The following is a 27,421-nucleotide window of genomic DNA, read 5'->3' on the forward strand; positions in this document are numbered from 1 at the left end:
TATTGCGTTTAAACACAAAAAGTATTGCGTTTAATCGCAAAAGTATTGCGTTTAAACGCAAAAGATTGCGTTTAATCGCAATCTTTTGCGTTTAAACGCAAAGTGTTTTGCGTTTAAACGCAATATACATTGCGTTTAATCGCAATCTTTTGCGTTTAAAAGCAATGATTATTGCGATTAAACGCAATGTTTTGCGTTTAAACGCAATAATTATTGCGTTTAATATATATATATATATATATATATATATATATATATATATATATATATATATATATATATATATATATATATATATATATATATATATGCGTTTAATATATATATATATATATATATATATATATTTACATTTCCAATTCCAATGTCTTTGTCCGAGATAAAAACAAATTGTAAAAATACTTTATTTCTACATAAATCTACTGGTTCATCGATAGGCGCGGTTAAAAAAAAATCACGTGCGGGGCGGGACAAATAGAGACAGAAGCGGGGCTATTAGCACGGGAATTTGCAGAATCAGGAGCATGTAAATATAAGGAATAACTGTCAGATTTTTTGGATTCATGACGATGATCAATCGATTGGCTTGCGTGATAATTTTATGCATAAACGGTAGGCGTTTATGCAAATTATCACGCAAGCCACTCGATTGATCACATCATGAATCCAAAAAATAAGACAGTTATTCCTTATATATATATATATATATATATATATATATATATATATATATATATATATATATATATATATATATATATATATATATATATATATATAGGTTTAATTGTTTGTTTTTCTTTCTAAAATGTTTTTTTTTTAATTTTTGTTATTTTTACTTATTTGTGTGTGTGTTTTGTTTTTGTTTTGTTATTGTTTTTACCTTTTTATTGACAACTATTGATGTTGTAAATTCTTCTTCTCAAAATTAGGCCAAAATTAAGTTTAAATGAAGGTTTAAAAAACTCCCTCACTGTGAGGTTAATTGTATGTATGGACTATGGTACTCAGGTGACCGTCAAACATGTGGATCTCTTGTATGTTCAATTACATGCCAGTACAACTTGCGTTTATTTTAGGAACGAACAATACAATTCGAACATTCTAGTTTGAAACGACGCATACAGTGATTACAATGACAGAGGTGTTTTAAATTGTGTATTTTGAAACTTTAACATTTAAATATAAAACTCCGAAGCATACATAACATTATTCTGTATCATGATTTTCAATAATTGCCATTTTCGGGAAATAATTACGTCTCTTGTGAAGTATAAACAACGTACAAACGTTACATGCATGTGTAAGTATGTGAGCAAACGATTGCGTTTTTAAAATTTCTACTTACATATTCATTCAATTTAATACAAACAATTGAAACTAATTCAGCGGGATATGCTAAATGATAATTACGTTAAATCATAAAGTTTGAATGTCAGAAATCATGCACACCTTGCAATTTAATAGGTAGTTGTTCTTCTCTAGGTTTGTTTACACGCTTCGATACGCAAGAACTTCCGCCAATTTTAGTATGTGGGTTAGATACTGTGTGATAGTGTCAAGAAAAGAAAACCTGATATTTTATTGAGGTGTTCTGTACTTATAAACACGATTCCATTCTCAAATGAATTATATATTAATATTATACAATTTTAAGATTTAAATTCATTAATAGACACACGCTTGAATCTAAAAAATTATATATATATATATAGAGAGAGAGAGAGAGAGAGAGAGAGAGAGAGGGGAGAGAGGGGGAGAGAGCAATATACATACCCTTTTCTATATCACATTGACCAATATCAGCGCTCGGGCTAGAAAAGATGGACTTTCAAAGATGGTGCACATGGTTTCTGGCAGTAGTGGGATTGTTTGCTTTGTTACCTTCACTTTACGAAGGAGTGCAGTGGGTATGAGTATTATATAATTGATAATGAAAGCTAATTAGCATCATTCCATTTATCAGCGGTCTTGTTTTATTGATGGTATATTATCACACATGAGATTTATATTCTTGTTTAAATTTTACCACTACATATTATATACTTAAAGCATTCACAGTGATAGGACTTTTTTTTTAGGTGTGGGCTATCCGGTACTTACTGCAATACCTTTTCCAGTTTGCATATCTTACGTGTGCAGTTATAGTGGTAATCTTCAGTAACATATTGTTGATCATTTCTACTTAATTTAAAAGAAACATCATACTAAACACTCATACTAATACTGAAAAATAGTACCAAACCCCATTTCAGCTAATGATTCGAACAAATATAGAGGAAACTGATCAACGATCTAAACCAAACCCAGCTCCAAACTCCAAGGAATCTGTAAGAATACCAACAGCAAAGGTTAATGAAACAAAGAGAGAACAGAGGTTACAAAGAGATTTCCTTTCTACCGCGCCTTCTAAAAGACTAATAAATAGTATGTATAAACATGAAACTTATGCTACTGATGTAAATTTAGTCAGATTTCGAATATATCTTCACTCTTTGTACAAAATTAAATGAAATACATAATTGACTTTATACATTTAACATGCTGAAGTATTGGCTTATACATTTTACATGCTCATAATCACTTCTTACTTTGAAAGTGTAAAGGATAGCCATCACCATGATTTAACAAATAGATTACATAAACCCACTGACCCTATTAAACCAAGACGTATTGGGTCATATCAGGCCTAGGATTAATAACAAATCTATATTCTGGTCCTGCATACTACAAGCTCAATACCCAGGGAGTAGGACTATTTCTTTAAAAATCTAACCAATAGAATTGTAACATCTGACATATATAATGAGGATGTGGAGATCTCATAAAAATGAGATTTATATTTTGGTCTTAATTTGGTGCATAATCAATATTTTATTCTTTGCTACTGTTCAAAAATAAAACAATGATAACTTAATTTTTTTTTTGTTTGTTTTTTGTTTTGTTTTTTTTTTTTAAATTCTTTCAATACCAATTTTTATTAGTTTGAAAACAATTTTAAGTAAAAATTCTAAGTAAAAATAAAAGGTAAGCAAAATAGGGCATGTACTTTCTACAAACTCATTTCTACAAGGTGATCTGATGTTGGAAATTTTAAATGCACAACCATCTACTTATTTAAGATACAAAATATCACAATATGAAAAAAAAAGCTCAATAACCCTTACTTACCTTTGCTTCCAAGGATTTATCTACTTTTTTGTAAATACTGATTTTTTAAACTAGGAAAATTAAATCAACTTTTCGATTACATTCGCGTGAAAAAAAAATATATTAAGAAATAATTTTGAAAAGAAAAATATATGATACTCAGTCATCCCCAAAGTTTAAGTGCATCATTTGAAATATGATTTTTCTATGTTTTGACTTATTATATATTTTTCATTTATAATTGATTGTTAACAAGAGCTGGCTACTCTTTTAATTTATACGGAATTTCTATGATTTTGACCCTCTAAATACATATGATAAATATTGTAAGCTACCCCAGGGTTGGCTGGTTTTCTGAATCTCAGCAGGTATACGGGTCATTGATTCTTCATCTACATAAATCACCTTTTATCAGGATGTACCAATAATTAAATTTGTTCTTATATAAACTAGACAAGGCTCCGCTCTCTGTAGATATATGTAGATACGTAGAAGATGGTGATACTTTAAGGTTCTCAACAGACAGCCATGAATGTGATGATTTTTTGAACTTTGAGATTAGTGAGGAAGAAATTTTATTTGCAGTAAAAAAATTGAAAAATAATAAGGCCGCAGGCTACGATCAATTGTTAAACGAACATATTTCATCAACAGTATCTATTTTTTTGCCTGTATACAAAAAAAAATGTTTAATTTGATTTTTGATAGTGGAGTCATTCCAGACGAATGGCTCACAGGTATTGTCAAACCGATTTTCAAAAATAAAGGCGACCCAACAATTCCAGAAAATTATCGTCCAATAACACTTTTAAGTTGTCTTGGTAAGCTTTTTACCTCCATTTTATGTAAACGTTTGGAATGCTATGTAGAGAATTTAAACCTTATAAGTGAAAGTCAAACTGGCTTCAGGAAAGGATATTCGACCTTAGATAATATACTGACTTTACATTTTCTTACAAATATGGTTATGTCTTTCAAAAAGAAACTTTTCTGTGCTTTTGTTGACTTTAAACAGGCATTCGACACGGTGTGGAGAAATGGGCTTTGGTACAAATTGTTAAATAATGGCATTAGTGGTAAATGTTTTACATTTATAAAAAATATGTATAATGGAGTTAAGTCCCTTGTGACTATGAATGGTTTTTCATCTGAGTTTTACAACTGTAACATTGGTGTACGCCAAGGAGAAAATTTATCGCCTCTCTTGTTTTCTATGTATATTAATGATTTAGAAGAATTTCTCATTAGTAAAAATGTGCATGGGCTATCCTTTAATGCAAGCAGTTCAAATACTGTAGAAAACCAATTTTGGCTGTATTTTAAATTATTTATTTTGTTCTATGCTGACGATACAGTTATGATGTCTGAGTCTGCTGAGGGTTTGCAACACGCTCTTAATGAGTTTCATTCGTATTGTTTACAATGGAAACTGAATGTCAATGTAGACAAAACAAAAATTATGATTTTTTCGAAAGGTCCATCTGTAAAAAATGTATTCTACTACAATAATTCTGTTATTGAAATTGTGAATGAATTTAAATACCTAGGTATACTATTTTCCCGATCCGGTTCATTTTGTAAGGCTAAAAAACATTTATGTGAGCAAGCTCAAAAAGCCATGTATGGTGCTATACGAAAAATTAGACAATTTAATTTACCAGTAGATTGCCAGCTTGATTTGTTCGATAAAGTTGTCACACCAGTACTTTTGTATGGATGCGAGATATGGGGTTTTGAGAACATTGAAATAATTGAACGCGTCCATCTCAAGTTTTTGAAATATATTTTTAATCTGAAAAGTAGTACTCCTAGTTATATGGTTTATGGCGAAACGGGTCGATTCCCTTTGTATATAACGGTGTATATAAGAATGATATCACATTGGGCAAAATTACTGGTAAGCCCTGAAAATAAGATTGTTTATGTTACATATAAGAATTTATTTGAACAGTTTTGTTCAGGAAGTCATAAGAACCCTTGGATTTTATGTATTAAGAATATACTTGATACTTGTGGCTTCTCAAATATATGGAATGAACAGGCCTTTTTAAATATAAAATGGCTAAAAATTATAGTTGAACAACGTCTTAAAGATCAGTACATACAGAAATGGCAAAGTGATATGCGCGATTCGTCTAAAGGTCATATGTATAGTATCTTCAAAACAGAATTTGGATTTGAAAAATATTTAGACTTTCTACCTAAAAAATTTAGAACAATTTAAATTAAATTAAGAACAGCAAATCATCATCTCCCAGTTGAGACTGGGATATGGTTTGGAATTCCCAAAAATGATAGACTCTGTAATATCTGTAATAATGGACAAATAGCTGATGAGTATCACTATATTTTAGAATGTCAATTTTTCTCAGAATGCAGAAAAAAGTATCTACCTGGTAAATATTGTAATAGACCAAATTTCTACAAATTCTCAGAATTGTTGTCAACTGCTGACTCCAAGGTATTAATCAAACTATGCAGCTACATAGATAGGGTATATGAACAAGTCTGTCCTCCATAATTATTATTATTATTATTATTTTTTTTTTTTTGGTTACTTTATAATTTGAATGTATTTCCGCCATTTCACGTGTATCTTGTATATTGTTTTTGTATATATTGTACATAGAACCTCATGTACCATTAATTGGTTTGAGTGAATAAATTGAACTTGAACTATGGTCCTACCCATATATATCAATGGGCTAATAAAAGTTTGTATTGTCAAAAATATTATTCTAAAATTTATTCAGTATTAGGATAATTATTTTTTCTCCACTTGCAAAAATTGTTATGATTTTATTATTGATTCCAGCAAGGACTGAAGAAAGAACAGCCATAACAGAAGCTGTGAGAGAGAATATAAAGTTAATGGAAAGAGACCTCATAATTACTGAGTCTAGTCTTCTTGATGAACTTCAAATTGCGGATTATTTAACTGAAGAAGAAGTTAAGATGATGAAAAATCGATCAAGAAAAGATCAGACTCATCTTTTTGCCGAAAGAATAGAACTTCTTGACAACAAAGCTTTTCTAGGAGTCCTTAAAGTTTTGGATAAATCTTCTTTTGGTCATATTGCAAAAGGATTAGAAGAGTCCTATGTAAAACATCTGCCATCGAAGTCAAGAATTACACTCTGTCCAGTTTGTCGCATACGATCGGAAGTTGATATTAAAGAGTTGAGATGTGACTTGAAAGAGCAAGGGTTCTTGCCCTCCACTCTATATAGCGATATCAATAATTGTCAAGCCGATAAAAATCATCAAAATGCATTGTGGGAGGCACTGTTTTTCCATCTCAGACAACTGCAGCCAAACGAAGACGTGTTGAAAATATTCATCAATTTTTTCAACACTTCTAAACATGAAGGGCTTTACCACTATCTTAAGCAGAACCCTCCATTTCGCTACGTCTGCACTTGCCATAGTGCTAAATCATCTTTTGAAATAGACAGTATGAAACTTAAAGCCTTGAGTACTGATTCAAGCGATGAAAGTAACACATCCTCAGTTAAAACCTACCAAGAGCCGGAATTTTATTTAGATGCTGTAAATACAAGCAGTTCTGAATCTGGGTCAAAAATCATCTATAAAAGGAGCAGGAAAATACCAAGAATGCCTGCTGTTTCTGTAAGAATTTGTCACAAATATATAACACGCACACACATACACAAGCACCCGATGTAGAGGTGATGGTGAAGAATTTCTGTAAATTTTGTTTAATACATTTCAAAACTATGAACAATTTTACGCACGCAAATTAGAGATTTAACTTCGTTGATTTATGAGAAAAATAAGTTGTTAGTGCACTTTTCGCAAATAAAGGAAATAAAAGGGGGAGTAGTCCCAAACTCACCATCAAACTTTCCTCGTTAAAAGGCCTCTGTACAGGCCTTAGTTACAGTTTAAAAACAAAATGTACTCTTTTTTTATGCCTCACCCAAGTCGAGAGCCTTTGATTGGTAATTAACTCAAAGCGCACACTGAAAAAAAATAAATCCTTTAAAAAAGAATGACTATCAGAGTCTTTCTCTAAGAGTACCGGATATAAAAGATCGCTTCGTTTAGATACGCTGCTTTGTTCATTCTCCAAAACTGCATGACTAATCAGCATGTGTTGCGTTGAAAAATAATCCCTCTTGCTCTCCCTTTAAATATGTATAAAAGAACTATCAGTGTGAAAAGTCTATGATCGATATATAGTTTTCAATACCGAAAACTACATGTACATGTATAAGTATTCATCCCCTCTTTACACCAGACGTTAAAGTACTTCTAACCCCAACAATGATTTGATAATATATTAACTGTAGTGACATTTAATTCACTGGATCAATGTTCTTGGGCAACCATAATTTTACTGGTTCACGGGGAATACTTTGTATATACAGAAAAGTCAATGGAACATATTACATGTACATGAATAAGATCTCGTTCATTTGGAGGTAAATTTGTTTATAAAAGCTTACACATCCACGGCCTGATCATTATTTCTTAACCTTGTCATTGCTTTATTTTCACAGAAAAACAAGCATTGCAATCGAGGAACAAAACGAGGATATCTTACAGGCCCAAACTATGAAAATAAAGGAAAGGGACCACAACAGAAGAACTCTATGGATGTAGAGGTATCACTTCATTTGAATAAGAGTGGTGGGTCTACGGTTTCCCTTGACAGTAACCCAGGATCTAACGTTCTCAACTTTTCCAAGGTACCTCCCAAGAAGATTTGGGAAAAAGAAACAGAATCAAAAGACACTATTAGTGAGGCAATGAATTCAGTGAGTTCAGATACAGAAGTGAAAACCATCAACGAAACTGTTCACACGCATTACAAAGGTCCCACAGTATCTTCAATTGAATCAATAGGGGTATTGACTTTCAGTACAGAAGTAAAGACAATTGGTCACCGAGACATATCTTGTAAGAAAAAACCAGTTGTATCCGTGCGCCCGTACATAACTGAATCAGATGTCAATTCTGATGGAGAAGCAAGAAAGATCTATACCTTCCCTGCAGAACCATTGTTCAAAAAATTTCCGAGAGACTCCGAATTTGCAAAAGAAAATGTACCTACAGCTTTTGCAAAGACTGTTAAGTCGAAAGGTTCATCAGAAATTTGGTAACTGACATTTGCTTAGATCTTATTATATTCTATAGAAAAAACTTACCATATCTGTTTTCGTAAAAAGGGAGGTACGGTTTCAATACAATATGTCCCTGTTTTTTCTTTCTTTGCTATGAAGTTGTTGTGATAAATTACAACTAATGCCTTCTGAATTGTTCAATGTCCATGCAGTAAGATCATACACTTCCTTCTTTCTTATATGAATACCTAAATTCTAATTGTGACGTCGTGAACGTTTGCATTTTTCCGTTCTTTCTTTAAAAAGTTACGGAACACGTCATTCGTCGACACTTTTTTTGTTAAGAAAAATCACCCCTTAAATTTACTCATTTTCAGGTTTTTTCTCTTAAAAAATAGAATTGTAGCAAATTAATGACGTCACATCTTCAAAATGGTCCTCCTTTATGCCGTGTCTGATTAATCACACATATGCAACTGATATTCCAGCAATTTTCAAAACTTATTGAAAACATCAAAAGTTTATGGAATAATAAAGCCAAAACCTTAACTTCTTTTTGTTTAACATGTTTAGTGGCATTATAAGAATTTTACAAAACAGTTTAAGCAGATGGTTGAGAATCAAATGCAGGTTTATTCACTTCTCGAGCTTCTAAAATAAAGGATAAAAAGGTTAAAGATAAATACCACAAACAATTTTTTATCTCTCACACAGAAATAAATGTTGCCATTTTTCAGTAGTTCTTTCATATGAAAGAAAGCGTAGGAAATTTTAACGGTATAAACCGTAAAATTAGACTCTTGAAAATTTTCTCCGAAACTTAAAAGTAACAAAACTTCATATATTTTTAAATGTATTTAGTTTCCCTTTATTAAATCATGTTAAATCTATTTGTACAATTGTTTAGCTCACCTGAGCCAAAGACTCAAGTGAGCTTTTCTGACTGAAATTTGTCCGTTGTCTGTCAACGTCATAAACTTTTCACACTTTTATATTCTTCTGCAGAACCACTGGGCCAATATCAACCAAACTGGGCTAAAAAAGATGAAACTTTTGTGGAAGCTTTCTGACATAATGTAGATTCAAGTATGTTCACATCTTGACCCCCCGGAGAAAGGGTGGGGCCACAATGGGCGATCAAAGTTTTACATAGAAATAATATAGGATTTTTAAAAAATTATTCCCAGGAACAGCGGTGATATTTATATGGAAGCATCCTCAGATGGTGTACATTCAAGTTTGTTCAAATCATGACCCCCGGGGATAGGATGGGATCACAATGAGCAAATAAAGTTTTACATTGAAATATATAGGAAAATCTTTAAAAATTTCCTTATCAAGAACAGCAAACCCAAGAATGGTGATATTTATAATTTGGAATATAATTTGGAAGCATCCTCAAATAGTGTTATTCAAGTTTGTTCAAATTATGATCCATGGGGGTGGGAATGGCTACAATGGGCGATAAAAATTTTACGTAGGTATACATATTAAAAATCTTCTTCTCAAGAACAGTTAAGCAATGATTAGACATATTTATATTAAAGCATCCTCAAGTAGTTTACATTCAAGATTTTCCAAATCATGATCCCCGGGGGTAGGGAGGAGACATAATTTGTGATTAAAGTTTTATATGAAAATACATGGATAAATCGTTAAAATCTTTCCAAGAATAGCAAATCCTTGATAAGTCATATTAATTCAGAAGAATCCTCAGGTAAGGTATACTCGAATTTTTTCAAATCAAGTCCACTGGAGGTAGAGCAGGGCCACAACAGAAGATCAAATATATAGAAAAAAAATCTAAAGCCATGATTAGTCAAAGAAATATCAAAGCATCCTCAGTTAGTGTAGATTCAAATGTGTATAAATCTGACCCCCTTTTCCCGGGGGAAGGGGCATTTGTGATCACCTATATATTTAACCTTTTCAATACTAAACTGATTTCTGCTTTTTTCTAGCCAATGTGCTCAGGTTAGCGATGTGGCCCATGGGCCTCCTGTTTAATGAGGGATTATTCAGTGGTTGTAGATTTTTATTCTAATTTTTCTTGTTATGTATAGTTTGAAGATGAACACGCTAGTTTAGTTTTTCTATCTCCTGTATAAGCACAGAGGTATATAAGCCCTTCGCATTCGTTACACCTGACTGCTTTTACCTGATCACTGTTGTATGTAGGACATATATAAATTACATGGTCTTTTTTGTGAACGTTTTATTTATTTGTTTATTTCACTTTGCAATGCATTGACCAGTGCAATTGATATCGAATATCTTTGGTTACTATTTTTGCTGATGTGGCATAGCATACAGAAGTCATTTTTTGTCGTGCCCAACTCTATCATAATGACAATGAAAGAGATGTCTGATTAGACAAACTCCGTGAATTGAAATATATTGAACTCTGAACAAAGCTTAGGTTTTTATAGCGGCTGACACTCTAGAGAAACTTATATGGCGGAAAAAGATAACTTTTTATAAATTGTATTCAGCTTTAAGTTATGGAGTTTCAAACTTGTATCTGATTGAAGAATTAAGTTGTAGTTGTATATGATTGAAAATATAAGTTATGAAGTTTTATTGTTCCCCGCTTTCGTGAAAGCAAGGAGAAATTATATCTCATTAGTCTGTCCGTCTGTCATAAAAAATTTACGTTGGTCAAAAAATTTGAATCAGACAAAAACAGGGCTTTTATATTTTACATGTACATTACTTTTTGAAAGATCATTTCAAATGTACTATGATTTTTACCATGTGACCTTGATGTTTGACCCACTTTTCAAACATTGTTAATAACGTTTGAATGACAGAAGTTATGGTGTTTATATTTGACACATGTACGTTACCTTTGACAAATCCTTTCCAAAATATGTTTTTTCGACTCTTTGATCCTGAAGCTTGATCTACTTTTCAAAATGTTAGATATTAGACGTTTGAATGAAAAAAGACAGGGCAATCGAATTTGAAATGTGCATTATCTGCTATAAGACCTCACCGAATGTATTATGGTTTTTGACCTCGTGACCTTGACATTAAAATGTAACCTTCTGTACTTTGCAAAATTTTTAACATTTGTAATAGCCATTGAATGAGAGAAGGCAGGACTTTCATGTTTACATGTACATTACAGGTGACCTGAGACAACACTTCTCAGCGAGAACTATCATTTCTGACTTCATGACCTTGATCTAGAAGTTTGACTTACGTATATAAAGTTTTAACTTTAGCTGTGAATTTAGCTGTAGAAGAGACAGGGTCTTCATTTTTTTTTTTTCACCTGAGCATTACTTATGACAAAACCTTTTGGATTGTATTATGTTACTTAACTTAAAGAATTCTTTAAATTTGATGCAGTTTAAAAAATTAATCTTCGCTGTAACTTTTGTCAATTCAAAAATTTTAATCATTTTGAATGATGGATAGACAAGACAGGACACACAGACAAGACAATAATAATTAGCAATTAAAAAACTGCATTCCATCCACTTAGACACCGAAAGCGGGGGACCAAATTTCTTTGAATTTGCTTGTTTTTGTTGTGTATGGTTGTAAATTGTTTTTTCTTCGGTAAGTGAATGTTCATTGACTTTGTAAAAGTAATGTTCCTTGTACAATTCACTTTTATTTTCTGGGATATTGAAATCTTATGGAGTAAATGTTATATGTATTTTAGATTATGAAGAAATAATAAAACAAAAACAAAACAAAACAAATAACCCAATAAAGGGATTTTATGCAAAAGATAATTTATCGGTCTAACCATTTTTATTTTTATTTATTTATTTAATTTTTTTTCCCTTTTGATATTTCATGCACTACATCAGATGTATTTTGTAATTGTACTTCATTTATCTCAAGTTTTTTTTTATGTTTGAGCATGTTGAAACTGTTCTTCAGCAAATGTTATATTTTTTTTTAAATGAAACTATAATAATTATATTAAAAACTTTATATAAAATGATGATTCACGATACAAATTTAAACCATTTAATTATGTCTTAGTGGTTTAACTTGATAATATAGATCACTTATGAGCAAATGCATTTGTGGACGACTTTGATAATCACATTTTACTCTTCTTTTTTTTTTTTAACACTTATATCAATTCAAGGCAGCAATAGTTTACTTGAAGCGTTCTTCTTATCCAACTCGGGGACTAATCCAATACTGTTTTTAGTATTATCAGTATTTACTTTTATATTTTTTTTGTGAATAGGGACATTATATACATCATGTTAGTGAAATGGATTTGTCTTTCACAAGCTTTATTCGGTTATACCCCCCCCCCCCCTACACACACACACACACACACACTCACACAAGGTGAGAAAAACATAGTACTGGATGGTTCGAGTTGCCTATTTGTATAATTTAATCAGGTAGTAAAGTAACTGTAACACTAAATCTAGCAATATGATCGTGGTTTACAAAAACCAAACGTTGATGATTGCCTACTTTATGCATTATTTGTGTCGTGTATTTATAATGTGAACAAGCATTTTTAATGACCAATGACTTTTTTAAAGAACGTTAACTTATTTTGTCTTTTTCAGAATTGTTTTAAAGAATTATTTATGTTTTAATAGAGTTATTTATGTTATGGTCGATAATGCTTTTTATTTGTATTTGATTGGCAAATGGCAAAGCCCCTTTGATACTTTCTTAATACATGCATATTTTTTCTGAATAGTATGTTTGACGTATGCATGGTATGTATATAAGTAATATTTTACACATTACTGTTATAATGATAAATCTATTTCATGTTCCTTTATAATTAGCAAAAAATAAAAATAAGCAATTTATACATTATTATGGTAGAAATGCAAGATTGTGCCGAGTTTTCTGAAACAAAATGATATGAAAATGAAAATTTGCATTAAAATGAGAAAATTCAGAAACTGACATATTTTTTAACCTTCCTGTGACCTTTGTGTACCCAAAAACTTAGAACCAATACTCATTTTGTGAGAAGGATGACAAGTTTTTAATGATGAACAAGATATTCTTATAAAAAAAATAGAATGAAATATAAAGATAACGAACAGTATTCAATCTCGAAAGTCCAGTGAAATGATACAAATGAACCTTTGTTTGCATTATTCAAATTAAGAACTATTTTGAACGGTAACTGACTTTGAATTTTTATTTGTAATCTTGGTTTCGATATTTGAACTATTTGAACATTTGAAACATTTCTTTCAGCTAATATCAAACAGCATGTTTAATGGAGAAAAGACGAATTACTATTCAACAAAAATATGATTCTAAAACAAGATGTGTTTGTGAAACACTGATGCCCCCGTATGGCAACTTTTAGCAAAGGTTAAACTTTCTCAAATGCAAATCAAATATGTTGGTACTCAAAGTAAGGTCTTGTCTCGAGGAATGTACTTGTGAAATATGAAAGCCCTAGCAGCATCCATTGAATAGATATAGAAAAGGTTAAAGTTTTTCAAAAGTAAGTCAAACATCAAGATCAAAGTCAAATGATCAAGATTATTGGTGCCCAAGGAAAGGCCTTCTCACAAGAAATACTTGTCAAATATAAAAGCCGTAGCACCAATCATTAAAAAGTTATGGCCAAGGTTAATATTTTCAAAAGTAGGTCAAACTCCAAGGTCTAGGTCAATGGATTATAATTGTTGGTATCCAAAGGAAGGTTTTGTCACAAGGATTAAATATGTGAAGTATAAAAGCCTCAAAATCAACTTTTCAAAAGTTATGGCCAAGGTCAAAGTTTTGCAAAAGTAGGTCAAACTGCTAGGTCAATGTCAAAGGGTCAAAGTTGTTGGTATCTGAAGGAAGGTCTTGTCACAAGGAATACACCTGTGAAGTACAAAAGCTCTCCCACCAATTGTTCAATAGTTATGACCAAGGTTAAAGTTCGGTAAATTTTTGCAAAACTGGGTCAAACTTCAAGATCAAGGTCAATATATGATGGTACCCAAAGAGATGTCTTGTCACAAGGAATACACATATGAAATATGAGAGCTATAGCTCCAACCAATCAAAAGTTATGGGCAATGTTAAAGTTTTTGGGGACACACAGACAAACAAACAGCTAAACAGACAGATAGACGGACGGACAGGGAAAAAACTAATCTTTTATTACAGGGGAATAAAAAATACTATTTTTATGCCCCCGTAATCGAAGATTCGGGGGCATATAGTTTTTGCCCTGCCCGTCTGTCTGTCTGTCTGTCTGTTTGTCCGCAAAAACTTAAACCTTGCCCCTAACTTTTGATTTGTTGGAGCTATGGCTTTCATATTTTACATGTGTATTCCTTGTGACAAGACTTTTCCTTGGGTACCATAAAATTTGACCTATTGACCTTGACCTTGGAGTTTGAACCACTTTTGCTATTTTTTTTCAACTTTAACCTTGGTCATAACTTTTGAATAGTTGGTGCTAGGGTTTCCAAACCTCACTTGTGTTTACCTTGTGACAAGACCTTCCTTTGGATACCAACAACTTTGACCCTTTGATCTTGACCTTGGAGTTTGACCTACTTTTTAAAAAACCTTAACCTTGGCCATAACTTTTGAATAGTTGGTGCTAGGGCTTTCATACTTCACATGGGTAATTCTTATGACAAGAACTTCCTTCGGATACCAACAACTTTGACCCTTTGACCTTGGAGTTTGACCTACTTTTGCAAAACTTTATCCTTGGCCATAACTTTTGAACGGTTAGTGCTAAGGCTTTCATACTTCACATATGTGATCTTTGTGACAAGACCTTCCTTTGGATACCAAAAACTTTTACCCTTTGACCTTGACTTTGGAGTTTGACCTACTTTTGCAAAACTTTAACTTTGGCCATTACTTTTGAATAGTTGGTGCTAGGGCTTTCATACTTCACATATGTAATCCTTGTGACAAGACCTTACTTTGGATACCACCAACTTTGACCCTTTGACCTTGGAGTTTGACCTACTCTTGAAAGACTTTAACCTTGACTACAATTTTTGAACGGTTGGTGCTAGGGCTTTCATATTTCACATGTGTATTTCTTGTGAGAAGGCCTTTCCTTGGGCACCATTAATTTTGACCATTTGAACTTGACCTTGATGTTTGACTTACTTTTGAAAAACTTTAACCTTTTCCATATCTATTCAATGGTTGCTGCTAGGGTTTTCATATTTCACAGGTATATACCTCGAAACAAGATCTTACTTTGGATACCAACATATTTGATTTGCATTTGAGAAAGTTTATCCTTTGTTATGAGTTGCCATACGGGGGCATCAGTGTCTCACAAACACATCTTGTTTAGAATTAATTTTTAACGCATACTTTAATACAAAGAGATGGCGATAGGCTACTAGCCATGTATCGTCTCAAGCCACGGTTCGGATCTCCTACCTACCAGAAGATCGGAACCTTTGGCAGTGGTTGCGACAATGCTAGTCATGCTAGTAGCACTATTAAGTCCTGTACATACGGAATGTTTAATTCGAATTAAATGTAAGTTACTGCGAATTAAATTTGAACCCACCTCATACAGAGAATTCCATGGGACTTAGTTTTATTCGAATTATTTACTGCGCATCAAATACTTTGCATTAGCTTCGTGTGAACGCTAAGCGAAGCTAATTCGTATTAATTCTCCGTGTGAACGCACTTCAAATTTAATTAGCCGTAACTTTTTAATTTAAATAAAAGTTTCCGTGTGAACAGTGCATAATTTGAATGCATTTACTTAAACAATGAAATGATTTCTTTGGGTGTTAGTACGGGAATTAATGTCGCAGCTGTTGCAGAAAAAATACATAACCCGCATAAGCGGGTTGTGTAATTTTTTTCTGTAATAGCTGCGACGTTAATCCCCGTACTAACAAACAAAGACAGATATTTTATTGTTTATATTTATATCTGTATAAATAATCATTTAAAGTAGGATTAAAAAGGTAATATATTGCATTATTGATAAGCACGTCATAGTACGTTTCCTTGATGGAACAGCCACTGCACAAGAAATCTGTACACGTGTTATGCTGTGTTGTTTACGAACTGATGAACGGCAATGGTTTTCATAAGAAATAAAGGAGAAAAAATTCAGTGGATGTAAATATTGCGCATCAAATTGCTCTGCAATAATTTACTCAGTATGAACAGTAAGCGAAACTTATTTGAATTAAATTTGGACGCATGCGTAATGGCAAAATTAAGCCATATACCACATGCCGGCTGTCAGATATAAGGAAATATGCTATTTTTAGTAAAAATCAAGGGAAATGTGAATTTATCACTCAAAATGTCTACAGAAACTATGACAATCACATAATGTCAAATGTGTTTGCATAAGATGACGTGATTTGCAAATGACGACACGAATGTGAATGCGAATTAAACAAATGCGCATTAATATTTCTGCAGTAGGCCTAAGGCTATTATGACAACATTTACAAAGAACATCACCTCATGCAAAGCAGATACATGTAGATATTAGGCATAATGTTATAGTGTCTGTACTCATTTTTAGTGATGAACATAATTTTTCTTTGTTTGCTGTAGTGATGTCTTACTTTATTTTAAGGAGATTCCTCTACCTGTGTGACATTAGTTGCTCATCAAATCTATGTTTGTCTGGGATCTCCCTATTAGTGATGTAGATTATTTGATTTTATTTTTTGTTATTCAATTATCGTCTTTAATAAAAGGCAAAAGTCATCCAAGCAGATCTAGTTGTTTTGATGTAGTAAAGATTTGCAAAGCTACAGGTGAAAGATAGAACTGTATATTTTATTTTACATGCAATACTGGCATGTCAAAGGATAACTGGCGGAATTCAAGTATTGATTAATTGCCATTCTCTGAATTCAAAATGCATTTAAATTAAAGCTACAGAGAATGAAAATTACTTGTATAAAGTAACAGAAAATTCCTAAAGAATATGAAAAATATATTCTTGTTGATAAGCTATGAACAAGCACTGATTTTTAAAAAAAAAAAAAAAAAAAAAAAAAAAAAAAAAAAAACTTGTCAACAAGACAAGAAGACCCTAAATCATGTGTCTTAGTGAAAGCTAAATATGATTTGCCAAAGACTAAGAAATACACATGTATATGTCAAAGAAAAGTCAGTGCGGATAATGTAGATATTTTTTAATTACTCATTAAATCAACTTTGAAACACTTTATCAATGTAATATTGACAGGAGATGCAAACAAATGATACGCATTCAAAGTTTACAATGAACAATGAAGGTATCATTTTGTGTTTTAAAAGGACGAAGTCTCTAAGTAAATTATTAAACTTCTTTTTTTAAGTTGTTTTTTGGAATAGTATACGTGTAACATTGTTTCAGATCCATTCACTTCATCCGATTTGTAGTTTTCAAACTTCCATTTATACATCATCCTAAGTTGTTTCTAAATTAAACATTACTCCTTTCTATTTGAGAAAAATACAGTTTAATAAGAAATTCGAATTAAAAAAACGATACAAAACTATATGACCTTTTATTTGTTTTAAGAGGTGAGAGGCACTTAAATATATTTGTTTAAATTGCATGAATGGTATTTTCATTAACATATCTGGAAAAAAATAATCATTTTCAATAATGAATACAAAAAAATATTACAATCAGTAAAAAATAGCTAGAAATTTTTTTTTCCCCATGAGATTCTTTATTCATTTAGGGAATTCATACTTTAAAATGTTAAACCCGAAATAATAAAAGTACACTCAATTTACGAATAATTTCAACCTCCGCTAGCTCAGTTGCTTAAAGTTGAAAAATATTTCTCGATTAATTAATGAATTATTGCTTTTTATAATTACAAGCGCAAGAGACGCTGTTTATGCAGCAATAATTTAAAACCGCATGATTAGCGGACTGAAGAACATTATAAGTAAATATTTTTCCGATCATGCACATTGGTGCATTCTTGCACACACGTACTACTTTCTTGAGTGTTTTCGATTTGAAATAGGAAAATGTATCAATGGCATATGTCATTGTTTTCTGTTCTGAATTTGCGTCATTGAGGAAACGATTGAAAACCGAACAAGAAATATGACGAGGAATGGTAAATATTTTGGTGGCATTAGTCTATTAAAAAGCACTCATTACCCATTTAAAAACCTTGAAAATTGACACAAGAACAACCTTCTTCGCGTGTTTTGGTGAAAGCAAGATTCAAAGATATGTCAAAGAATTAGTCGTTCCGGTTAGTGTACATATTATTTTCCAATTGAAGTTTAACTTCGCAATAAACTCTCAAAATTAAGTAAACACTACAGCATTTAAAAATCTTTCCTGTTCCTCAGCAAATGTCTATATGCTTAAATGAAAGTCTATTTAATATTCAAACAAATGACAGGACCGGCAGCTAGGGAGAGAGAACATATATAAGGAGTACAAGAGAAACCGACTGACTAAGGAGCCGATAACCTGTAGAGATACCCTCTCTGTAACAGGTGCTTGTTCACCCTATCCCTTGTGTAGCTTTGTGTCCCCCTCTACTACTGCAAGTCGTAAATTGTAGGTAAATAATTTACTTACTCCCACCACGATTGTTTGAAGCCAGATTGCTTTATCGGGAGATATTGATTGACTGAGAAAGTCCTGTTGTTTAAAAGACGAGGCACGGAGGAAAACCATCACAACAATTGACAAGAAACAAAGAAAAGCCCTCAGAGGAGGTGAAAAAGTTCCGCTAAGGATCGTTATAGAGTGTTAAAAAGATGGATAGGGCTTGACACCTGCAGCAGTCATTCTAAGAGATATCAAGTGCAATTTCAAAAAGGCGAGAAGAAATACTCGAAACCCTTTGATAGGAGAGTAAATAGGTGCCAGAAGATGCAAGAATCGGACGTTGATAGGTACATCCGAGAGAGCAGCAAAAGTTACAAAAACTGTCGAATTAAGAATTCAGCCAGGAGGAATTCCTTACAGAAGAAAACGATGGGGATAGAGTCAGAGAAAAGGTTGGCCCAGTCAGAGCTGTCTCGGGAGGAAAAACAACTTAGGGAACATTTAAAGCATATGCAGATTGACAAAATGAAGAATTACCTCGTTAAGAAAATGAGAGGTATGCAATACGGTATATAAACACATTTAATGCGATTGCATAGTTTAAGACAATGATTTTTTTATTTACCAAAAATGGAACAATCGTGATAAAAAAAAAAAGCCATTGAAAATGAGTGTGAATTTACAAAAAAATTACTAATTGCTTTATTAAAAGAATTTTTTTGTAAATATCTATGACATCTGCTTTTCATTTTTATCAATACAAGATATAAGAAACTAATAGATTTGTACCCTATTAGTATCTCACTGGTGAAGCCAAAGTAATAATCTGAAAAAGCCTGCTTTCGGCTCATGGTATTTTGCTTTTTGTTATGTACCTGTACAAGTGTGCCAATTAACAGAATGCATTAATTATTAATTGGTAGATTTGATCAATTTCCCCTTCTCTTCATGTTTAACGTCATATGGTGATTATTACACTTCATTTCACGCACATTTGAAGAGAGATTGAAAACCAAAAGCATGATAAATTTTTGTTTAACAATATGCTTACGTTCCATACCTTGTTTAAACATAATTAATTTTACAAATTGGGCAGCTCACAGTGAACGACAATTCTCATCGTCGGTTTACTTTACAAAAGCAATAGCAACCTCCCAACATTCCAATAATTCGATATTCTCATTAAAATTGTAAATTCATTTTGATAATGGGAAAACAATGGGAAGTCAATGAATTTTATTGGGACTTAGACCGAGAACGCTTTTCGTTTCTATTCAACGCTGCATGTTTCATGGAATAAGTTGCATTCCTAACCTGTATAAAACTGACACTCATTTTTGCCTTTAGACCAGTTCACACGAATGTATTGTTATCAGATAAATGTTAAGGGAAATTAATCTTTGATTGGATTTACCTTGTCCATCGCTAACTATGATAAAAGGGCATTTAATGTGAGGGGAAAAAGTGAAATATCTACGTTGTTAAATCATGATAATAAACCACATTCATAATAGGAAAAAAACTAAAGCTTTAAATCAAGACACTTTGCAATAACCTTTCAACAGAAGAAATTAATCGAGAGTTATCTCTGATATAAGGTCGATGTTTATCGGTTAACTTATTATCTCATACATTGACTTTGTTCTTTGCCGTTGTTAGCCAATGGATTTTATTAAAGGAGCCTGAAAAAATCACCCATTTTTGTGTCAACAAAATAACTTTTCATCTTGAAATTTTATCTTGTGGTGTAAATCTTTTATTTGACTTTAAATCTAGAGTGTACTGACATACCAAGGAATCTTTAAAAATTTAATAAAACATGTACAAGAAAATTGCAATCCCCCCTCCTTCTTGGTATAGAACCTGACCAGTTTTTATGAAAAAACAATCTTTTCAAGTAATCAAAAATATCATGTTACTTACAACTACAGTATTTAGAAAGGACAGCAAGGATTTATGACAGAGTATATTAATAGGCTGGTCTATATTTAAAGCACTTGAATTCCTTTGGCCACTGTGACTGTAGATTAAAGACTCCACCTTTTGACAAATTGTGACCAAATGCGTTCGCTTTCCTCTTAAGTATGCTTTAAATCTTAATGCCATCATTTTGTAAATATATTAACATTCACGAATCCTTTGAGTCAACTTAGAATTAAAATCATTGAGTGGTCAGATGTCAAAGGACAGGGGTACCATGAAAACAAATTATGTAACAGGGGAGAAAAAAATCTGTTTCGGATGAACTAATTTTCATAATGCTTTGTAACAACTATTAATATTTACTAACGGGATACTCTTAATTAATATTATATTTTACTATCATGGCGCTTTTATGATCTTCATACATTATATATAGATATTTTGCTGTATGGATGTATGGAGGTCAAAAACAGGGTAATAAACGATTTTATTGTGCAATTCTAAATAAAGTAGCATAGTTTATTGATATATACTTGTGGTTCACAATAATTAAGGGAACAAATATAATAATGCATTATAGTACGATCTACGGAAGCCCAATAAATAAACAAAAACGAAATTATTGAATAAAGAAAACGAAATTATTAAATAAAGAAAAACGAAATTATTAAATAAAGAAAACGAAATTATTGAATAAAAAGCAAACGAAATTATTAAATAAAGAAAACAAAATTATTAAATTAAGAAAACGAAATTATTAAATAAAGAAAACGAAATTATTAAATAAAAAACTGAAACTAAAATACGGAATTTATAGATGTGCATGGTAAGGGCCTGAACCCATGAATCATTCCATAAAGCACACGTGTTCTATGACCTGGTTTGTTTCGACATTAAAACAAGTGTGATATTTGCATTTATTATACCTCTACTGTAATTACTCTATATAAAATTAATACCATAAAACTGTTTTTTTTTCCACGAGAAGAGACTATTTCCCTCATCTGAGGACTACTCCCTGGAAAATCAGAGCTACTCCCTGGGACTACTCCCTCATGAATATTTATTAGTAATTTTAACCAATCAAAGTGTTCAGTGGGCGGAGCGTTTAAGAAATCTCGAGTCTGTGACTAAGAAATCTCGAGTCTGTGACGTCATGTTATTAGCAATGTAACTATGGCGTCAAAACTTTTCGACATGCGATGTCAAAATCATACTTTGATTCTAGCCTGGTTCCCTGTCCCTGTTTTGCTTCGTGGCGTCACTAGGGCCAGGTGGACTACAATGGATTCAGGGCGAATCTGTCGTATATATATATACGTCGTATTTAGCTGCGCTTCCGGTGTAGAAGTTCATTGTGACGTCGTATTTTTCTACGCCGTCGTTGTAATGAATCAATTGTGACGTTTATATTTATTTCCGTGGTTAACTGCAACGGCTCAAAAACCCAGCGATTTAGCGCGATTGTTTTGACCAATCAGGGGACAGCATAGATTGTAATCCACCTGGCTCTCCTGCCTTGGCAAGGATGAGCCAGGGGACCAGGCTAACTTTGATTCTAGCAAAATGAAGGCAACCATAATTCTTCGAAATGTCAGTGAAAATACTTTTTAAAAATAATCTAATTGTTTTAGGACACGATGCATTACTTATAACAATGTGTTAAACCGCATGTATTTGTGATTTTGCCTCTACATTGTTTTTTTTTTAAATGTCTAAATGTCTGGTGAAAAAATTAAATCGTCTATGATTGTTTCGGTATAATAAAACAGTTATGGAATGGGAACTCGGGAAACAGCAAATTTATGGTTCCCCTCGGCAGGAAACTATTTCCCTCGGCGGCTTCGCCGCCTCGGGAAATAGTTTCCTCCCTCGGGGAACCATAAATTTGCTATTTCCCTCGTACCCATTCCATAACTGTATATTACACTCAGCTATTCCCGTATCGATAACATATAACCAGTTGGAGTAGACAATCATAATAGATGAATAGGGGAGAATTTTACCTTTGGTTATCCAATATGCTTAGATCTATGTTTTTATCTTACATTAACATGATTAATGTGAACTTAATTTGACCAGTCTGATGAATTGGCCAGTGATGACAAGTTTACGTTAGTATTAGCTTTCTTAAACCATCAACTCAGAAGGTCTAATTATTAGCAAACAATGAATCTGGACATGAAACATCAAAGAGATTATGCTAATAAATTGCACAAATATTTAAGATATACATGTCTGTTAAGATTCCGTTGTTTACAACTGCTGAACCTTATAACATTTAGGAAATTCCCATGGTTATACATCTTTTTTTCAATTATAGCACAGTACAAAAAATGCTGTAAAATGATACGTTACCGATCGGAACCCACTATAAATTATTGTTTAAAGAGAGCAATTGCAAAAATTAAACAAGACAAAGTTGTTACAATGAGTAGGTTTTAATGATTGCTTACTTTATTAAAAATTAAGCAAAACACCTGTAATTTCTTGCACAGGCGCTCACCATGTAATTCTGTAAATGACGAATGATATATATATATATATATATATATATATATATATATATATATATATATATATATATATATATATATATATATATATATATATATATACTTATCATTCGTCATTTACAGAATTACATGGGGAGCGCCTGTGATTTCTTGGTCATTTATCAAAGCATAATTAGAAGTGATGCGCTAACTATTTGTTCTCACATATTCTAAATGACAAATTCTCAATCTGTATTTATAAGTCAGTGATAGTTGTGAACAAACAATGCACACACTTGCATAACAAATCCAACAAGTATTCAAATCATTCTCTTTATTGTTTCAACAACCTAAGATTTATGGGTACACAGATAGGGCACTAGGTTTAGTTCGGGGGAATTCAGCGATACGATACGCAAGGCCTTGACCTTTCAGCGATTCATGAGCTCTTTTGGAATGTCATTAATTTTATGTAAGCAGAAACTACGTCCAGGCTTACAGGCTCAAACTTTGACGTTGTGGGGATGCGACACAGCATCAAATTCCCGTAAACAAAATTGAACAGTTATTAATCATTTACTTTACAAATGCGAATTATAGGCTGTGAGCACATAATGTTTTTCTACGTTTGTCAATTTGACATTTATCTAATTTTTTTTTCATTTCCCCCACACTTGTTTCAATGTCGAAACAAAATCAGGTCTATAGAATTACTAAGTGATGCTTTATAACACGTGCGCTTTATGGAATGATTCATTGGTTCAGGCCCTTACCATGCACATCTATAAATTGCGTATTTCAGTTTCAGTTTTTTATTTAGTAATTTCGTTTTCTTATTTTAATAATTTCGTTTTTCTTTATTTAATAATTTCGTTTGCTTTTTATTTAATAATTTCGTTTTCTTTATTTAATAATTTCGTTTTCTTTACATAATAATTTCGTTTTCTTTATTTAATAATTTCGTTTGTCTTTTATTTATTAATTTCGTTTTCTTTATTTAATAATTTCGTTTTCTTTATTTAATAATTTCGTTTGCTTCTTTATTTAGTAATTTCGTTTTTCATTATTTAATAATTCCGTTTTTTGTTTAATAATTTCGTTTTCTTTATATAATAATTTCGTTTTTTTGTTTCTTATTATTTTGGTTTGCACTATTGGGCTTCCGTAACGATCTGAATATTCGTCTGCGCAAGTTGAAAGCGAATCTTTTATGCGTATACCAAAAGCACCTAATGTATTAATGCTTTAACCGCTGTACAATCTATAAACATTAACAATCGACTCTGTCTCAGCCTTTGTTGTCAAGCACCTGCCACATCCCTCAGGGTCCACTCACCTTGTTTATCGTACCTGCAGTACACTGCTGGAATTCACCGCGGCAGAAAAAAGAGGTTAAAGTTTAATAATGTCATTTAATGAAATACAATGTCACACAAAAGAGCAAATAACCCAATTAGTTCTGTAATATAAAATTAATATACCAGATTCATTATGAAAAAATATTTGTAGTGACAAATAAACAATTCCCTATTGTATACATAAGGGCATATTATACCTTTCATTGATATACTTGTACGTCTGTTTCTAATAAGTTATAATTTAATAGTAATAAAAACTTATCATAGCATTTTCTATTTCTATCTCAGATAACTCTGTCGAACAAGAGGAAGATTCATCAGACGATCATAATGACGTCACAGAACCTTATGACCCAAATACATACCGGTTAACTCCTCTTTTATACAGCCCGTCTCAAAACAGAAGAAACCCAAGCCACGAGGAACAAGGTAACCTACAATGAGGATATGTAGCTGATGGGAATAACCTTCCTTAATTCTAGTATTCAAAATATTAAAGTTATTGTACATGTAATCTGATTTTTTATAATTTTTTTCATTGCAAACAGATAAAGTGAAACGTTTATAATCTCTTTAGTACAGTCTATGTTTCGAAAAAGAAAAACTCTTAGCATATGAAATATTACTTACCACATAAATTAAATGATTTTTACTTTTAACTTAAGTTATGATAATTCTGATGATTATTGCAAAATTAATGAATTTAAAATCTTACCTAATGCGAAAAGATAAAAGATATATTAATAAAAAATCTGCTGTGGCGCCGTCGACAATTTTAGCTACATCCATAAATAGAGCAGTAGGAGGTATAGGAAAACACAGATTATATAAAAATAACATCGGCTAAAAATAAAATGCTATACAACAGGTTTCATGTCACACAAAAGAGTGTTGACATGGCAATCCGCCTTTTCGACATGTTTTCAAACTAGGTCTACAAATAATTTCTCGACATAAATTTCAAGGTCACGAGAATGTCAAAACAAACAAACAAAAAACAACGAAAAATACCCCCCACCACCACCCCCCCCCCCCCAAACAAAAAAAAAACAAAGATACAAACCCCAAAAATAAAAAACAGAAACAAACAAACAAAGAAACAAAATTGCGAACTATATCTAAAATATGAAAAAATCTTTAAAAAAATATCCCATAAGTACAATAGTTCAGCTTAAATCCGCCTATAACTTTTGATCGATATAAAAATGGTGTAACTAAACTTAATCGGCATTTGTAAAATTCAGAAACAGAAGTTCTGTTTAAAAAGGAAAATTAAAGTGTGTATTTCAATGTTTTTGAAATGGTGTAAATCTATTTCAGGACGCCTTTATGCCCAGAGGAGGTCAAGACGTGTTTCTAAGGAATTTGAGGATTTGAACATGGACACAAAAACAGGCTCATTGAAACAACCATTTAATGTAGCCAAGAGGGTTTTGTCCTCACATACACGTGTGAAATCTAGTAGTCTTAGTAAAATTTCATCCCCAAGGTTACAAAGAAGTTCAACAAGTCTCAGTTCACCAAGGACCCGGAAAACTTCTAGCGATCACAGTGACGGATCGTCATCGACGTCCGCCATTTCTTCCCTGGAGGATCTCCATTGGATAGGGGATCCGGAAGCTACCAAATCTGTGAGACGGAACCGGAAGACAAGTGAAGAGCAACACTTAGAATTTGAACTGAAGAGATTAGCAAAAGAAAAAAGACCTGTCATGAAAAAGAATTCTAAATGATAGTGAAACAGTCAATGAGAATTTTTACACCGGAAAGAATTAATATAAACTTTACATATTATTTGTACATTTTAAGAAGTATAAAATATTATTGTACAGATAATTGCACCAAAAAATAAAATATTCAAATTCTTTCATATTTTTACTGATATGAAAAGATCATTTTATTTTATATCATTTTTTAGCTCACCTGAGCCGAAGGCTCAAGTGAGCTTTTCTGATCGAAATTTATCCGTTGTCTGCCGTCGCTGCCGTAAACTTTTCACATTTTCATCTTCTTCTCAAGAACCTCTGGGCCAATTTCAACCAAACTTGCCACAAAGTATCCTTGGGTAAAGGGGATTCAAGTTTGTTCAAATGAAGGACCACGGCTTTCTCCAAGGGGAGATAATTATGAATTCGTGAAAAATTAATGACATCATTTTAAAGTCTTCTTCTCAAGAACCACTGTACTTGAAAATATGAAACTTATATGGAAGCATCCTCAGGTAATGTAGATTCAAGTTTGTTCAAATCATGACCCCCGGGGGAAGGGTGGGACCACAATGGGCGATCAAATTTTTACATAGGAATATATAGGAAAAATCTTTAAAAATCTCCTTCTCAAGAACAGCAAAGCCATGATTGGTCATATTTATATAGAAGCATCCTCAGGTAGTGTAGATTCAAGTTTGTTCAAAGCATGACCCCCGGGGGTAGGGTGGGACCACAATGGGCGATCAAAGTTTTACATAGGAATACATAGGTAAAATCTTTTAAAAATCTTCTTCTCAAGAACAGCAAAGCCATGATTAGTCATATTTAAATGGAAGCATCCTCAGGTAGTGTAGATTCAAGTTTGTTGAAATCTTGACCCCCCCTCCCCAGGAGAATAGAGGGGCCATAACAGGGGATCATAGTTATACAAAGGAATACAAAGGATATATAAATAGAAATTTTCTTCCTAAGAACAGCAAAGCCATTATTTGTGATATAAATTCAAAAGCATCCCTATGAATAGCTGCAATAATGTAGCCCTCTCCTTTTTTTTTTTTTTGGGGGGGGGGGGGGAGAGGGCTACAACTCCTTAGGATCTCCGTAATGGTGCAAGTGCGGGAGTGATTCACTCCCGCACGGATTTTGGATTAAATTATCAGTAAATGGCTATTTAATTAACATTTCTTACCTGAACTCCAAAAATGTAGTTATG

The 27,421-nt window shown here is 32.3% G+C and overlaps 2 protein-coding genes across 2 annotated transcripts; both read left to right on the plus strand.

The window, feature by feature from the left end:
- The first annotated feature begins 1,823 nt into the window (after nucleotides 1-1,823).
- On the plus strand, nucleotides 1,824-8,276 carry LOC133184963 (uncharacterized). Its single transcript, XM_061320026.1, has 4 exons — nucleotides 1,824-1,910; nucleotides 2,256-2,427; nucleotides 5,966-6,780; nucleotides 7,674-8,276. Exons 1-4 carry the CDS (start codon nucleotides 1,824-1,826, stop codon nucleotides 8,274-8,276), a joined length of 1,677 nt encoding a protein of 558 aa, XP_061176010.1.
- Nucleotides 8,277-19,016: 10,740 nt separating this feature from the next.
- Nucleotides 19,017-26,235, plus strand: LOC133185904 (uncharacterized). The gene is made up of 3 exons (XM_061321196.1): nucleotides 19,017-19,279; nucleotides 24,788-24,928; nucleotides 25,820-26,235. Exons 1-3 carry the CDS (start codon nucleotides 19,048-19,050, stop codon nucleotides 26,230-26,232), a joined length of 786 nt encoding a protein of 261 aa, XP_061177180.1. The 5' UTR covers nucleotides 19,017-19,047; the 3' UTR covers nucleotides 26,233-26,235.
- The last annotated feature ends 1,186 nt before the right edge of the window (nucleotides 26,236-27,421 follow it).

The sequence above is a fragment of the Saccostrea echinata genome, unplaced genomic scaffold (assembly GCF_033153115.1).
Source record: "Saccostrea echinata isolate AGI-Se365-2 ecotype Australia unplaced genomic scaffold, CSIRO_AGI_Sech_v1 ptg000012l, whole genome shotgun sequence".
NCBI lineage: Eukaryota > Metazoa > Mollusca > Bivalvia > Ostreida > Ostreidae > Saccostrea > Saccostrea echinata.